We start from the raw sequence: 17,971 nt of genomic DNA on the forward strand, positions 1-17,971 counted from the left end.
GACTTATCAGTACAATCTCTGCCAACATGTCTGCACAATTTCTGCCATAACTGATTGCATCTGTTTATATCAAAACTGTCTATTCGAATTATCACACTTTTCCTGTTACCAGAATAGTATCAAATCTACTATTGTGTGCATCTGACAATACCTGTCAATTTACAATTCGAATATCTAACATAAACAAATCAGCTAATCATATAAAATAAAATATTACCTACCTGGTAATAGGCTCTGTGCTGTTCTAACTATCAAATCAAGTTCTGAACAGTCTGATCAAACTTCTGAACGGTTTATCATCTCAACGGTTCATAACAATCGATATCAAACACAGGCTCAGAACGATAATAATATCGGATCAGATTCAGGATATCAATACGCAATGCTGATCTAATGACTGCATAAGACGCAATCTCTGACATTTCGAGAATTCTGCCATATTCAATGTCGTTCTCGGTCACTGATCCCTGTCTCAACAGTACTATAATTCGGTCTGTATACTATTTTCAGATATCATAGACTCCGAGTACAATCGGTCACAATCGAGATTCATATCCGAACAATTCTGTATACCACAATCTCAGTTCCCAGAATATTCAATTCAATCATACGCTGCGAATATATCAAAATGTCATAGATAAAACGAGCATAATATCATCGGAATATTGCTGAACACGGGATTCATCAATCCATAATCGGAACTGAAGTACTTTCCAGAGAAACATATAATCACATGTACTCTAATTCTCAGGCAGTAAATCTTTCAACTAATATTTCAATTCTTTCAAGTCAATCAGTATTGAAAATGAAACCAATACCTGGAATCAAATCAAAGCTGAAATCACTTTTCCTAATACAGGACAACCTGAAATCTCATCTGAAAGACTATAGCCAACTTCCTGCTATTAGTAACTCACTCCCTGATAGGCTCAACTTCAGTCATCAACTGAATACATAAGGGATTATTCCATTCCTTTCGATAATCATCGAATCATACATAATACAGATATCAAGGAATTCAAAATCTAAATCCCTTACCGTATATCATTCATTCCTTGGCCATTTCAGGTTCGAATCTTACCATCTCCTGGCAAGACTTTATAATAAATCTGTACTTGTTCGATATATCAATATCAATCATGCTGTCATCATCCGACAATACAAGTACAATCTGTCCTAATTCAATCCCATTCTCAACTTACTGCAGTATACAACATATCACAGAATATCACTGATATCAGATTCTTTCCCCAAAAAGGTAAAGAAACAATACTACAGTAGATACAGACTCAACAGGTAAAGCGTATATCAGTGCCACCCAATCCAGGATAATCATACTGATTGCATTAGTATATATCAATACATATGCATCATAATCATAAAGGAACAATACCTGCCACTATATCATCAAGTGTGTCCTGGGTCTGTTCCTTGATCACCATATCCAGATGATCTAGCTCCCTGAAATCCTCGGGAACCTCTCAGTTCTAGTACTCTTTTGGTTGTAATCCACCAACTTCTGACAGCTTCTCGTAACTGAGGGAATACCAGTGTAATTCTCTGTTCATCTGTACAATTAAGTCAATCGAACAGGATTTCTATGTCATCAACCAGTTCTCATACTCTTCAGACGTCCCGATACCACTCAGAACTCTTTTAATTTAGTTTTTATCTGAATTTCTGATACATCTATCTGATCAGACGAAGTACTACCCCTTTCTGAAATTCTTCTACGAGGTATATCTGATGATCACAAGAGTCAGTAATCACAGGAGATAATCAATCTCAATCCCTTTCTGATCAGCTTACCTTCTGATCAAAATTGGTTCTGATTTATTTTCAAATCAGATATATTACCAAATCAATTCAGATATTCAGGTAACGTACATTTAACCGCAATAAAACATGCTGGCATGCTAGCATACTCAATGTAAATCAACATAATACTATATCACATGCTAGCAATCAAAAGCAGGAAAGAAAACACCTTCTACCCCGCTCACTCTTTTCTATCTCAGTGCTAAGGAACCTACAGTTCAAGGACCCAGCTCTGATACCACCTGTTGTGGGGACCCGGACGCTAATCCATTCCTTAATCGTCTTTAGGAATATTTAATCATTCATAATAAACAGGGTCTAAAAATTTTTCTTTTAAAATGCAAAGCGGAAACGTAATGTAATTAAAATCAAATTACATGTTAAACATGAACATACAAATCTGATGTCATCTACAATAATCCAACTAGGTTCAACTACATGTCGGTGATGAATCCTAAGTTGCTTCTGAAGCCCGGATCTCCACGCTATCTAATCCAGCCTCGTTCTCGTCTTGACCCCGCTCCTATCCCACCTGTTGCCATGCACACATACAGACAAGACAACAGCCGGATAACTCCGGTGAGAATTACATTCTCAGTATAAATCATGTATACATGCAATCATATAAATCATATAAGAGCATATAACAAAAATCATATCCTATATCAACCTCATGATATAAATCAATAACAAGCATAAATCATATTCTAAACATGTACCCTAATCAGGAACATAATTCAATCTCTAGAATAAATCCTATTCTAAGCATGTACCAATATCAGGAACATAAATCAATATCAAGAATAATTCATATTCTAAACATGTACCAATATCAGGAACATAATTCAATATCAAGAATAATTCCTATTCTAGACATGTACCAATATCAGGAACATAAAAGGACATGAACCATATTCAGGAACATAATCAACATCAATCAATATCAATCAATATAACTGTCACTCAAGCTCGTGACTCCACGTTTTAGACTAGACTCAATCCTAATCTAGGGATCCCGGTTTCCAGATGTGGTATTCCTATATCGAATTCCGTAAAGGATGGAACCATAATCTCTATTACTCGATATAACCAGTGCCCTGGTATTCCTATATCGAATTCCGTAATAGAAGAATTCCAATACCCTTTACTCGATATAACCAAATATGGTGTTCCTATATCGAATTCCGTAATAGATTCCATTACTCGATATAACCAAACATCCAGTGTCCTGACCTAACCGTCAAGGACTGTAGCTCTATCGCTAATATCCTATCTTGAGACATCGTGCAATGTGCCGTGGCGATACCACCACTATCCGGCACTTCTGTCACAAGATAACTCGTCTAATACCTGTTATCTAATATCAAGAGAACAAGTATATCAATCAACTCAATGCAAATATCAATGCAATAAGGTACAGTATGTGATTTAGGGAAACTCGAGTCAAACCTCCCTCGAGTTGTGCAATCCCAACTCAACATTAATTTATACCTTATTCTTCTCGATCTGACGAAGAAGAAGAAGTCCCGACTCTATCTCGGTCCATTCCCAATCTGGTAATAACAGTTGAATAGGTATAATATCAATACACAATTCAATTCAATACCTGTTCTGATCAATATCAAATCACAATACAATCTGATCAATGTCAATCAACATACGGTATATCAATACAATCTAAATCAATACCGACTCTGATCAATTTCAATCAACTGATGTTTCGACGGCATAACAATACTGTCTCGATAATCCCGTCAGTCCAAACATCACGGATATAATACCAGAACTCATAATCAATATCGATACCAGTCATAATCTCAATAACAATACATATCCGATATGAATTCTCAGTCAAATTGATTCCAAAAATCATAACAATTACATAACCAGTCCGTTCTTTAATCTGACTTCGATTCTATGATGTCTAACATGACAAGAACATCATATATGAATCCTATTCAATTCTGACAATAGTTTAATTTCAAAACGTGTCAAAACGTAGAAAAACTTACGTCCAGTTGTAGCCTACGTTGATAGGAACTCGGTACCGAAGTCGGATTTAAAATCGAACGGACAGATTTCATAAAATCGCAACTATAAGCTTCGGAGGAAATTTGAGAGCTTTTCCCCCATTTCTTCGTTTTTCCTTCTGATTAACGTTGGTATGTATATATATATATATATATATACATCCACGTCGCTAGCAATGGCAAGTGGCACCACCCCGTTTTGCATGCCGGCGCATATGCGCGCATTGTCTCGGCGCATATGCGCCCAAGGTTCGGTCTCGCCGCGCATATGCGCGTTACTCTCCCGCGCATATGCGCCCGAGCCACTGTACGTGCCGCGCATATGCGCGCAGTCAAGTCGCGCATATGCGCGAAGGGTTCGGTCTTGCTCGCGCATAGTTCGCGCACCTCAACGCGCATGTGCGCCCTTCTTTCTTTGCACACACAATATCACACCTTTATCATGTGTTCTAGTCTGATCCGATCCGTCTATAATCATCTCGATTAATTCTATAAATCATTTCAGATTAATCTCAATTTACAGTAATCATATCCAAATCATTTCAGATTACGGTAATTAAATTCTCGGGCATTACATGGCTTCAGGAAATTAGTAGAGTTTAACCGAGCTTTACTTGCTAAACAGGTATGGCGCCTTCTTAGACACCCTGACTCACTTGCTGCCCGTGTGCTTAAAGGGAGATATTACCGTCATCAATCGGTGCTGAATGCAGGGCTAGGTAATAATCCCTCCTATATCTGGAGGTCGCTCCATTGGAGTAAGGATTTATTGGTGAGTGGCTTACTATGGAGAGTTGGGGATGGAAAATCAATACATATCTTTGACGATTCTTGGATCCCAACTATGCAGTCAAAAATCAGTCCATCATCTGTTCCGTGGGAGATTGCACCTACTGTGAATACCTTAATAAAGTATGGAGTGTGGGATGCAGAGCAGATTGAGGCTAAATTTAATCCATATGTTGCAGGAGAGATACTTAAGATACCTCTACCATCAGCAGGAAAGAAGGACTCTCTATATTGGCGGTATGAAATGAAGGGTCAATACACAGTACGAGATGGCTGCCGTCTACAAAAGGGGTTGTTCTCTACCCCGGAACATCAAGTGGGACATTCTCTGGACTCATGGTGGGCTTTCTTATGGAGTCTCTCTATCCAACCGAAAATACAACTGTTTTGGTGGAGCATATCTCATGATTGTATACCTACCAACCAGAACTTATTGCGGCACCATGTACCAGTTAATGAGTCTTGCAGTCTGTGTAATTACCCAATAGACTCAACATTCCATAATTTAATTTTCTGTCCAACCACTAAGCATCTTTGGAAGAACACCCCTTTTGAGCATGTTATAAGAAGGGCGCAACATACCAACACATTGGAAATCTGCTTTTGGTTGTAAGAAAATTTCTCTAAGCATGACTTTGAGGGGCTGGCGACTCATGTCTGGGCAATTTGGAAAGAAAGACAGAACTTCTTGCATGGGGATAGGAGGAAAGAGCTTGCCACCTGTATTACTTGGGCTTCTGCTATGCTAGCTGAATTTCGACGGGCTCGATTGAAAGAATTAATTACATGTACAAGCGAGAAGCACAGCAGCGAAAGAATCTGGAAGCCGCCAAGTTCGGATTCCCTAATGCTTAATGTTGATGCAGCCGTGAACGAAGAGAGACATATGTACAGTGTTGGGGGCGTCGTTCGTGATTCTCAAGGCCGGTTGTTACTGGCATTTGGAAAACAAATTAATCAACCGCTTACAGTAGTTCACTGTGAACTCCTGGCCATCCGAGAAGGTATCAAGCTTTTGTATGAAAAAGGTTTCCAAAACGTCCATATCGCATCAGACTATCTGTTGGCAGTGCAAGCAGTCACTACCAATCAGGAGGACCTTGGCTACACTGGTTTTTGCACGGCAGTTATTATCGAACTTTTGACAACACCAGTGGTTTCTAGTATGGCTCATGATCATAGATCGGCGAATAAAGTAGCACATCACATGGCCCAATTTGCTTTTTCTTCCCCGTCACCTGTTATTTGGGTGAATGGTGAATTTCCTTTTTAGTTGGTTCAGCTTGTAAAGGATGATTTTTTGCAATAAATTTACCAGCTCTTCCCCTCAAAAAAAAAAATAATAATAATAATTTCAATTTGTTTTATGAAAGTGCACTGCTTAAAGCAATGATTATTAAAAAAAATTATAGGGTTTTTGTGAAAAAATACGAATAATACAAATGTTTATATTTTTACTATAATTTAATAAAATTATTACTTGTTTAGCTATAAATAATTTGCAAACTATTACAGCAATTATAAATATTTTCAATAATATTAAATCTTACCGGAAATTTGTGAGTTCAATGGTGTCTATAAATATTTATGATGATCACAAATTGAAATCGACGGCTCATAAATTATTGCATTTTTAAAGTTTTTTTTATCCCAATTTTAATGTCTGCGAAATTTTGACCAAATACTGATGATTTTTTTACCCAGGTTTAATTAAAATTTTCAATTAAATTGAATTCTTTGATAAATTGAATTCTTTTTTTTTGCTCCCCTTCAGTAATAAATTGAATTATTTGAACATGAAACAAACAGTAAAACAATTAGATATCAAAAGAGAAATATGTCTATTTTTCCAAATTTATTTCTCAATCTACGGGGGGGATGTCCTATGCTGGAGATTCTTCTGTTGCTAATATCATATCATAAGATATAAGTAAAGCCATGTAAAACAACACAGAGATTAGAAAGAATACGAGTAAAACAAATACAAACCAAAAAATACAACCCTACTATATATAAGAAAAATTCGATGGCGAAAAATGATTCCGGAGATCTATCTCTGGTTCCTTCAACGCTTCTGCTTCGGCTAGAAGATCGCCACAGCATTTTGGAACATATGACCGAATTCGAATCATTTGTCACGTTGCAAATGGTGGTAGCCAAATTAGGAACTAGAAGCTAATTGTGTTTTGCTTGTCTGAAGGAGCTGTACACTGCCACAAGGAACAATATGCTGGAATAGTACTAGCATCAATACCCAGTGAATTGAGGTTCCGTCCATACTCCTGAGCGTCATAGAAAAGCGTGCAACGAGTGAGTAGAAACACAACCAATTCAATGAACAGGGATGTTGTGAAGTTTTTTTGAGGTAGGAGATACCACCTGAATATCAAGAAATAACTGCATACATATCTTGTCTGTATCAGACACATTATGATCTGAGACATCTGAACTTGCCCCAGCTCGTCTTTGTGCACCTAAACGTATTTTTTGAAGCGAGGACTCTGTTTTTCGGGCCTGTCAACAAGTTTAATCAGGCAATGTTATTTAGACAAAAGCATATCCTATAAGTATAACCTATCCTTCAATAAAAATTGAAATTGGTAGACAAGTTTCTACTCAATGGAAGCCCTATATGAGGAAGCCAGGAACTCAATAAGGAGTCCAATGACGCTGTGTTGAACCTCGGCGGGGTTATCAGGATAGTAGTAATAAACCTAGTTGTTTTCAGCGACATAGAGAAAATGCTTGAGGTGTGCACGTGTAACACACAAGTATCTTCAAGTATAGTTCTTCTCATCTCTTTCCCACATACTACTCAACTACCTTCAAATAGACATTAAATTTATATTTTGTTTTGTCTGCCAAAGGTAGATTGACTTGGTTTATATCACGTGCTGACTTTTAAATGGAGTGAAATCTTGTTCATTGGGATGTCAAAACACATCCGTTCCTCAGATCCACAATTGTGATACTGGCACGAGCATCTAGATGGAATTTATTTCAATATATGACGAGGAGAAAATTTTAATCATCGAAAAATGAGGAAGAGATCCAGAACACTAAATAATCAGCATACCATATTGATGAGCTCGGCAGCTAATTCATAATATCGACGAGTGATCTCATTTGCAGCTCCATGTAAGAGTTCCTCACGAAGCTCACTGGTTAGATATGTAGCCGCTCGCTCTCCTTCCAGAAAAGCCTGCAAAAAGTAGGAAAGTTATGATAGAAAGTTTTCTATATGAAGCAGCTAAAATGGAAGCAACAGGCCAGCAGGAGTGCAAGAGATAAAGGTACAGAGAACATCAGTTATGCTTGGGATCAATTCCTCGTTCATCCATAATATTAAACAGAAGTTCCAAGTCTTTTTTTTTTCAAATTAGCAATTATAAGACAGCTGAAATCAATATTTTATATTATATAAGATTCTGGAGCTTAAAGAATAGTTGTACCTTTAGAGGGCGCAATATACCAGATACATAAGGTGAATGTCTAACAGGTAGAGGCTTGTTAGTCATCCTATATGTGGCAGTTATTCCCTTCAATTGTCGCAAGTCCTACACAATTTGTTATAAAATCTGTCAGAGTAATTCCTAATGAGTAAGGTATTCCTCGTGGGTCTATAAAATAACTGTAAATACAATGAGAAAGTATTACAAAAATTCCTACTTAAACTGATAGCCATTAGCCTATAAACACAGGTAACATAACAAAATCAATTAGAAAATAAAATTTATGCAGCCGGCTCACCTCCACAGACTTCTCAACTAGAGTTTCTACTATCAAATTTATTACTTGAGGCTGAAGAACTCTGAGGGAGTTTCCACCGTGTAAAATACTCAGCTTCACAAGGTCGAGTACTTCAGCAGGACACAACTTCAGAAGTTCGAGAACATGCCTTAGATAGTCACCACAAACTTCCTCCACCAAGGATTTTAAATCATGAGTTATCTGTGAAACAATAATTAATCAACAAAATTGAAATAATCATCTTTGGCACACCATAACATGGTTGCAAATTTGCATAAGCATTCATATAGGCGACAACCAAGAACTGCCAACAAGAAAAGGGAACCTAGGGGAAAATTATTTATGGTTAAATAATAAAATAACATCAAGAAAGAAATAAATATGTTAGCATTCCATCAGGCTAACTAATTAGATGTTTACAACCCTGGCGAGGTTAGAACTAAATCCATGCCTTGTAACTAGTGATGGCAATGGGGCGGGGCGGGGCGGGGCGGGGAGGGGCAGGAATGGTTCTAATCAGGGATTCCCCATTTAATCCTCGCGGGGATTAAGTTCTCATTGGTCTCATACCCAGTTCTATCTAATTGGCCAGAAAATCCTCATCCCAACTTCGCGTATATGAAATCTTCATCCTAGTCTTGACCCTTGCTTCAAATAATCTAGAAATGATAAGAAAGTGGACAACATTTGTCATCATCATCCCCGACCTGACGTGAATTAAATCACTATCATCATCACCGCTTCAAATATCGGTTGAAATAGCCCAAAAAGTCTTCAAATTCACTTAAAGAATATTGATACAATAATCGAATTATATATATATATATATATATATATATATATATATATATATATATATTACTTAAATAATACAAACTTTTGTAATTCATGGTTTTAATAATTAAAAAAAAGAAACCACATAATTATCATGAGGTGATGAGTTGAATCATGAACGATATTTGAATGTTATGAATTTGAGTATTTTTTTTTTTGTAAAAGAAAATGGGATTTGGACTTGCAGAATTCAGTGCTTAGCAAGTTCTCTATATTTTTTCTCCTCATGCCATCCCTTGTGGTTTCAGGGATGTATTTACAAGGCTCGGCATCCAACAAGATTCTTCAGTTGGAATAGAGGACAAAGGATCACATTTTTACACATGTAAAATGCGTGGAATTTGCAGAATTGATTGCCACTGATTGGGACAATATATGAGAAAAAAGTCTTGGGTCTTCCCAAGGGGGCACACAGAGGCTTAGATAACAATAAGAAAATTACAACAAAATACCAATAACTATGGTCTTCATAACTATCCCAGTATGTAATAATTTCGACTTTTTAGGTCTAAAAGCTCATTAAATAATTGTTTTTAAAGCCCTATGTTGTCCTAGTGAGAAATAGGTTCAAGGAACAGACTAATTTTTTGCACAGAAGAATTTAATTGTAACAGAACAATGTGATACATACATAGAGGAAATCATCCGGGGCTGCAGAAATAGCCCATTCAGATCCAGTGTTAGTGCTAGTATTCCTGGCTCTGCGAGCATTTAATCCAGCTGACAACCAGCTTGAGTATCTACATCCATAACAAATTGAATTTTCCAAATTTTGAGTAAAATTCAGAAATCATTGTAACCATGAAACTTCTAGCCTCACTAGACAAAAATGCAGAGACCTTGAAAGAAGTTGCAAAAATAAACGTAGAAATTTGTCTGAGCAAGAAAGAACAAGAACATCATCCGCCCAGCACGACCTCAAGCAATCCATAAGAGAAATACTCTGCTTCAATAATAATTTTTGAGAATTTTGCTGGTTTGAGGTAGAGTTCTGAGAGGGCACAAGTGAAGTATTCATAAGTTCAGAATCCAAAGCACCAGCTATTTCCTGAAACCTGAGAAAATGAATCAGATAATCCATATTGAGTTGCACTTTTCTTTTGACCTAATTCATCGCCTTCCTTAGAAATGAAAGTCCCCAGACAAATCAGAAAAAGGAAATATGAATTGTGTTTCGTACCTCAATGAGAAATAAACCCCAGTGTTCCATTGCTTCATGAACTCTACATAGACTGCCTCTGCCCGAAGTTTAACAACTACAGACCTAGTGGGACAGTAACCTTGCACAGCAACAAAAGCACGATGAATTAATTAAAATAACATAATGTAGCATATTAAAGTACATAATTTATGAAGGGCATCTCAAATACCTTCTAGATAAGCCAGAAAATCTAGGCTTGACTTATAATTTTGGAGAAACTGTGTAGGCCTTCCTGGAGAGAAAGCCCCTGGTTTTCCTGTGTGGATGGCTGATAAAACCTCTTTGAGGATGGAATTTGCGAGAAAGCTAAATACGTGTAGACCTGAATTTTCTGCACATGTTTAAGCAAATAAAGATCACACCGAAGGGGGGAAGAGAAATTCTATACCTCACGGATTGTAAGACAGAAATAAATAACCCATAAGAAAAAATGGTAGAGTGCGATGCATACACAAACAGGGCTAAAAATCCTAGATACACAGAAGAAAAAAATTTGGACAACGAGCATTTAGGCAGGATAAAATCTAGCAACTCAAAGATATTCATTATGACGCCGTGATACTAGCACACCCTGAATCAAGAGTGATCAACTTAACCAAGAAAATACAGAATTGACACTTAAATGACTCTTTTCAGCCAAAGAATTCCTGTACAATAGCATTGGTGTATGGTTTTTTTTTTAACGGATAGCAAGCATACCTGTAAATGATATATCCAATAAAAACATGCAATCATCTCTAATGTACTGCTTGATCCTTTCATAGTCTTTCTCAAGCTCATCTGTAGATGACACGCCAACTGCTCGATTTGATCCATGAGGGATAACTATCTGCATGAATGGAGCAACAACTATAGAGCGAAAAATTTCTTCAGGGCTATTTGTATTATCAATAGCAGCATATGCACGTAAACAATTGTATACTGCATTTGCATCCCTGTTCTCGAGTCCATCTACAAAACAGTGTCCCAAGCTTGTATCCAGTAACAAGCTAGCATTGTGGATCCTCTTCTCCATATTCTCAATGAACGGCATATTCTGTACTGCCATCACATGAAAGGAACCAGGATAAGTATTTGAGAAGCCCAGATTAGGTACTATAAATGGAAGTCAGGGATCAAAATGGTGGAACAAGATATTTATCGCCTATCATTGTCCTTCACTTTTCAGAAGAAGAAAAAGATGTGGGAGAAACCATCGGAGGAAGGAGCAAGATAGACCTGTGCATGAGCAATATAAAACTTCAGACGATTCATTTCACTAGCAATTCTCTCCAGAAGTATGCTTTGTGTCTCCCTGAGGTTCATTCCATTTTCTACTTGTTGAAAGGATATACCATTGCTTAATTGACCCTTCTCGCCAGAATTCAAAGTTCCACTGGACCAATCAGCTGGAACACTGGGGAGCTCCTTTATCAATTTTTCAACCTGAACCAGTATAATTTGAAATTGATCAAACATAAATAGCAAACACCAGGGACAAACTATTCTAAGGCGCACAAACAGTTGGTGAAATTTTGCAAAGGACACATATAAGGTCTGAATACTTCCTCTGCTGTAAACAATCTATTGATGCAACCAAACAGGAATATATCACGTCGGTATCATCTACCAAAAGCCAATCTCAGATAGATGCTATGGACCGGGCGACACTACGAGCTACTGTTTTGCCAGCATCAACAAGAATGTTTCAAAGGAATTATCGACGATAATGTAATTATAAACCAAAAACAAAGGCCATTTCTAGCAATTGACTTATTTAAGGTGTGAACTACGGCTTCAGCCCAAGCATCAAAAGCAGCAGGCTAAAACAGTTCATCCATTTGCAAACGCACGGGAACAAAACTGCAGTAGCGTGTGAATTTCAACCTAAAAATGTACTTCAGAAACTCTGACCTTAGAAACAACATGAAACGTGTCCAGCAACAACTCCAACACTTCCCTCGCCTCGTTGGCTCGTGCACGCTGCTTGAGCCGGCTCTGCAGCGCCATCAACGAGCCCTCAACCGATCCCCGGAAAGACAAAATCTTCTCCTTGATCTCGAGCAGTGGAGCCCGCATCCTCACCACTGCAGCGTCCACGTCGACGAGCTTAGTGCTGAGACTCACAAAATCCGAGTAGTCTCGATTGATGAGCTCGACGAGCTCGTGATTTAGGGCACCCAAATACGATCTCAGCTCCGATCGAAGTGTATCGAATGGAACAAATGTGCGAAGATCCGAGATGTAGGATTCCGGATCGAATTCTTGGTCGGAGAATTTGGATGGATTCAGCCATAACGGATGCGAATCCTCAATTGGATCACCGAACAAATCCGTGGCGGATTTCGGCAATGGGGAGTGCAGCAGATCTGTCGCCATTGGAGACGGTGGTTTATACTTCTTTTGTGGGATTTTACAAGTCTTCACCCCAGGTACAGAGAAGATGGACTACTCAATTTGAAAACGCGACTTTCGAGTTATGATCCATTTGGCATTGAAATGCGACTTTTTTTATTAAAATGAAACTATCTTCGATTTCAGGGTTCTAAGCGGACTCGTAAATTTTAGACCTGGATAATTATTTTAATATAAATCTTATTGGATAAGACAATACTAAAACTCATTTATATTTGATTAAAGAAATTTAAAACTTTTTAGCTCACTAATAGTGACAGATTTTTTTACAACTTTAGTTTAATAAAACACAATTTTTTTAATTTCCTTCACGAGTAATAATCACCTGATTTAAAAGACATTAATCGTTTGACCATTATAATATACTAGGTATGGGCACCTCAATTCTTGAGGTGTCCTACCCAGGTGTATAGTATAATATATGAATATTTATATTATTTTTAGAGTTTAAATATGTGTTTATATTTGTGAGCATAATGTTTTTTTCTAAAACTGAATTGGTGTTCAAATAGAAGAAATTTAATAACATGTTGCAAATTGAATATAATGTATTGCTTTATCTTAAATATAACTAGTAATCGTGGCACACGCGTTGCGTGTGTCCTGAATACATGTGGCTAATATATTAAATATTCATGATATTACAACATAATGACGTCACAACATAAAGAAGAAAGTTTATTTTTCACGGTGGCTAGTTTGGAGAAGAAATAATATTATTTTTCACGTGAACAGTTTCCTTATGACGGTGGATATAATATTATTTGTTAAGAAAAAATATAATATAAAAAATGAGAAAGGATAAATTAGGAAAGAAAGTTGATGTTCTCATAGAGCGGTTATTATTAGGGGTTCAACTATAATAAAATAGTAAATAGTAAATATAAAAAATTAAAAAGGATAAAACAGGAAAGAAAGTTGGTGTCGTCGTAGAACGGTTATTATTAGGGCCTCCTACTTAATATAATAGTATAGATGAAGGATTTACTGCATAAATAAGTTATTATAAGTTCGAAAATAGAGTAACCGTATTTTGGATCAGACTTACATTTGTGAGTGTGTGTCCACATACCTGGTATTTGGAATATCATTTTTTGATGTCTAATGAATTTCTCTAAATAAAAATTACTTACTTGATGTGGTTAATGTCCCCTTGAGGTTTGTGGGGCAGAAGTCTGTAGAAGTGATGGACATTGTTTTTATTTTAATATTTGATGAAAATCTGTTTTGTTTTAGTTTGATGATTGTGAAAATAAAATGATGAAAAATGAATGATGCTTGGTGAGTTTTGTCTCCCGAATCATCAAAGTATTAAATGTTATGAATATGATGAATTGTCCAATTTTTACAATTTCATATATTTATATATATTCAATTAAATTATAATTATGATTATGTTATATTAATTTTACTTATTATTTTTTATATACATTATAATAATTTATAAATATAAAAAAATATTTTATTTAATAAACATTTTAATAATGAAAAAAATCAATAAAAAATTGAGATAAAATAAGACAAATTAGGTTTTTTATTATCCAAAAACAATTGAGAATCATAAGAAAAAAATAATCCACATAATTTTTAAATTATATAAATTTTTTAATATTTAAAAATAATTTTTTAAAATTTATACGATTAAATAAGTTGTGAATCAAATGTATTTTTTTAAAAAATAATTATATTTTAATTAGTTTTAAAAAAAATTAAGTTATTTTGTTCATATAACCTAAACTCCATAGAATCTCATGAATACTTACATCTTTTTAAAGATTTCATTTAGTTATATCACATCTTACCAATATTAATCATGTACTAAAAATTTATTAAATGAGATTTCTTATTACAAATCTCACTAAATTTCATTAAATCCATGTGAGCAAACACACTGTAAGTAAATGTCAACACAGTAAACGTTTATTTTAATATTTGGGCCTTTTCAAAATTATAAAACATTAATATAATTTGGTCCTCAGAATCATGGAAATTTCCACTTAATACCTACCAGTCAAACCTAATAACTAATTGATATTTAAAATTTACCTATGATTAAACTGATGTAGTTTTCTAGCAAAGAAGCAATCAAATCGATGTCGTGTCTGAAATTAATCAGGAAATGACCTCACAACATATTTTCATACGTGTTGAGTAAGACAGCTGATCATGTCCTCACATTTAGAGATAGAAAAGATCAAAGTGTCTACCAAGTGTGTAAAAGGCCACAAAACGCTAATGTAAGTACAGAGACTAATTCCGAGTGAAAGGAGGCTTTTCCAATCCATTTACAATTAGCGTGTGGGAATTATTTTCTTTTAAAAGTATTGAAATGCAAATAATCAAAAGAAGATATTGGTGTTTACAAGAAGTAAAATAAGTGTGACAGTACACGATTTGAAAACGGCGGGAGTGGAAGAAGCCCAAAATCAACCCAAGAAAACATGTAATTCAAATCTGTCGACCATCTCTTTCAGAGCCTTCCTTTAAGATATGGGGAAGAAGCGTTGTTGTTTGCGAGGTCTCGATCATTTACATGGACCCAGCTTATCGAAAGGAGGGATTATCCTGCTTTCCCTAGACCTATGTAGTGAGTCGTGTAGCTGGCGTGTTGCAGACCATACATTGGGCGAGTTTTTCCCTCACTCGCTAGCAACCAAACCAAATGGTCTTGCTCAGATTCACATATTTTTTTTAATCATAATGCACGGAATAGACATCTAGTCTTGGTTTTTGTCTCACCCATATAATACAAGAACTTCAAACTAAGAAAATTTAGATCAAAAGCAAAAATTTTTTTTTTTATGGCGAAGGATTCTGCAATCGTTATCCTATTTCTCAAATATTATAAATCACCCTGTTTCAAATATTCGGGCATGCTATCGTTAGTGTTAACAAGCAGCAACCAGCAGAGATTAATGAACCATTATCTAGGATCTTAATCACAAACACAATACAGACAGGAAATTCATGGAAATGTGACGTGGAAACATAGAAACGACCTTCGTGTGACACAGGCCACAAATTTTGGTCTGTGAAGTCACTTTAACTCACTTAACTCCATAGTTCAATAGTCAAGAAAAATGACAGTTCTTCAATAATATAAGAGCAGAGAAGAAAATTTTACATTCCAAAGCCAAGAACAGCACGTATTTTGTGGAAAATAAGATCACTATAAAACAAAAGGGCATGACACCTGTTGAAGTGATTTTTGATAGAGCCTACTCGAAAGATCGAAGGAAAATAATACCTTAACAAGTTTCTTGTTTCATAACATAATATTTTAATGTTCCTATCAACATTATTAACTTACAGAGGTATCAGCTGAGGTTTGATCATCATCACAACCACTAAAAGAAATTACCTCACCACCATTTGTTCCTTTCCACACACCTGATCGAGGACGATGGTCCTCCCACGCATATTGGCCACTCCTGTTTTGATACAAGTAGCAAACCATAATATTTAATACAGCAAAAAGAAAACCATTCTTTTGGCACAAGTACCAAGAGAGGAATACTGATGACAGACATACCCACATGTCAATTTAGCACTACTTCTCAAGGATATGAGAGTCATCATTATTTTGAGTCTACATGATTAAATCCCACCATGAAAGCAATCGAAAAGTTTCGAGAATCCTTATTCTATAAATCAATGGAAACACCAGCCTCCAAACATCTTTCTTAAAGTTTAGAAGCTTAACACCATTGCTTGACATTTTGATCAAACAACAGATAACTTCCATTTTATGTCATGGTAATGACCCTTCAAGGAATGATTCATAAATAATAATGAGATGGTCACTGTAACACTGATCATAGAACCTCATCACCTTAAGTGGTGAAGGCATTGATATTTTCTTCAAACATGCTTTTTCTTGGATGACTAACTTGTGAAAGTGAGGAACAGACTGGTCATTACCAAGGTTCAGTTTTATACAGAAAACAGCTACTGAATAACTGAATGGATTACTATATGGTGCAGCTCGGTTGACATGAGTAACTAATGGATACCAAACAAGATCAACGAGAACATAACATTACCCTACCATGTAAGTGACTGAAGAACAACCTAATTCAACCTCGATCAGCATACTTATTCCATTGATCCCATTTATATAAAACACCGAAAACATTCCAGGTCTAGGAACTAAGTGCCCACAGTTTGTTTTCCCACTTTAGTGGTTCCTGTGTCAGTAGCCTAATCTAGAGAAATAATGGGCTTGGCCACATAATATATTGAAAATTAAAAGCCATGACCCCATGCAGTATTATATCTAAAGCTAAACATGGGAATGATTAGTTGCTGTCTGTAGAGAGGGAAATGAGAGTAAAACAAACATAGATAACATTGAGAGAGAATTGAATTTATTGGAAACTTAAGCACCACACTTGTCTAACATATTTGGCAGATGACAATCAGTATCATGTTATATCTCACTTTGGCACCATTTATTCTTAAATTTTATGAGATACCAGCTGTGATTCCAAAAACTACACCACCTACTTCTAACCAGACATGATAAAAACACAGGATTATGTCACTCTTGAAAATATAAATAAAAGGTGTTTTAAGCCTACCTATTCATCCGGCATAGAAAACGGTAAATCAAGAACTGTTCCGCTATGACACGCATCTATTATTGCATGAAGCTTAACACCGTGAGGTAGAGGTCTCACAATAGATGCATTAATCTCATCATCTACAATCATACCCTGTGTTTCAAAGTCAAGAGGACACAAGGTTTCATCATATCCATCAACTTCATCTCCATTGTAATTCCTTTGCCTTGAACCATGGCCAGAATAATGAAACATCAATGAATCTCCTGGTTGACATCCTTGGAAAAGCCAATACAATGCCATTCGCATATTTTGCTTTGTTGGAATTCTGTAGGGATCTCATTCTTCTTCTGCATTTGGATTGATTATGAAAGACATAAGAGACCATTTATTTAGAATATGCCATGGTAGTCAACTTCCCTTAATTCCATGACAATTAATGACTAAAAACCATTCAAATAGAAAACATGGTAGTAGCAACCAAACCAAAGAAAAAGTATTCACCTCATAGTAATTGTGGCCACAAAGATGGTAAATTAAAACCAACTGCACCTACAGTCACAAGAAAAATAATAAAAACAAAAAACTCAAGA

General features: G+C 36.0%; 1 protein-coding gene and 1 pseudogene across 2 annotated transcripts; both read right to left on the reverse strand.

Moving 5' to 3' along the window:
• Nucleotides 1-6,461: 6,461 nt before the first annotated feature.
• On the reverse strand, nt 6,462-12,858 carry LOC140803357 (conserved oligomeric Golgi complex subunit 2-like). 2 transcript variants are annotated; one of them, XM_073159213.1, is made up of 12 exons: nt 12,316-12,858; nt 11,641-11,847; nt 11,122-11,458; nt 10,592-10,753; nt 10,402-10,501; nt 10,061-10,276; nt 9,853-9,961; nt 8,388-8,588; nt 8,090-8,194; nt 7,714-7,839; nt 7,017-7,151; nt 6,462-6,919 (listed from the first exon to the last, which is right to left on the reverse strand). In XM_073159213.1, exons 1-12 carry the CDS (start codon nt 12,778-12,780, stop codon nt 6,806-6,808), a joined length of 2,277 nt encoding a protein of 758 aa, XP_073015314.1. In that variant the 5' UTR covers nt 12,781-12,858; the 3' UTR covers nt 6,462-6,805. The 2 variants fall into 2 exon arrangements, with proteins under 2 accessions (XP_073015314.1, XP_073015315.1); XM_073159214.1 differs by lacking the exon at nt 7,017-7,151.
• Nucleotides 12,859-14,966: 2,108 nt separating this feature from the next.
• On the reverse strand, nt 14,967-17,756 carry LOC140802875 (metacaspase-1-like; annotated as a pseudogene).
• Nucleotides 17,757-17,971: the final 215 nt, after the last annotated feature.

Source organism: Primulina eburnea, chromosome 10 (genome assembly GCF_022965805.1).
Source record: "Primulina eburnea isolate SZY01 chromosome 10, ASM2296580v1, whole genome shotgun sequence".
Classification (NCBI taxonomy): Eukaryota; Viridiplantae; Streptophyta; class Magnoliopsida; order Lamiales; family Gesneriaceae; genus Primulina; species Primulina eburnea.

Coding starts and splice junctions, on each gene's coding strand:
- LOC140803357 (XM_073159213.1), bottom strand. CDS start 12,780: ATGGCGACAGATCTGCTGCACTCCCCATTGCCGAAATCCGCCACGGAT. Junction 11,848..12,315: donor CGTTTCATGTTGTTTCTAAG/GTCAGAGTTTCT, acceptor ATACTGGTTCAG/GTTGAAAAATTGATAAAGGA. Junction 11,459..11,640: donor TTTATATTGCTCATGCACAG/GTCTATCTTGCT, acceptor ATGGCAGTACAG/AATATGCCGTTCATTGAGAA.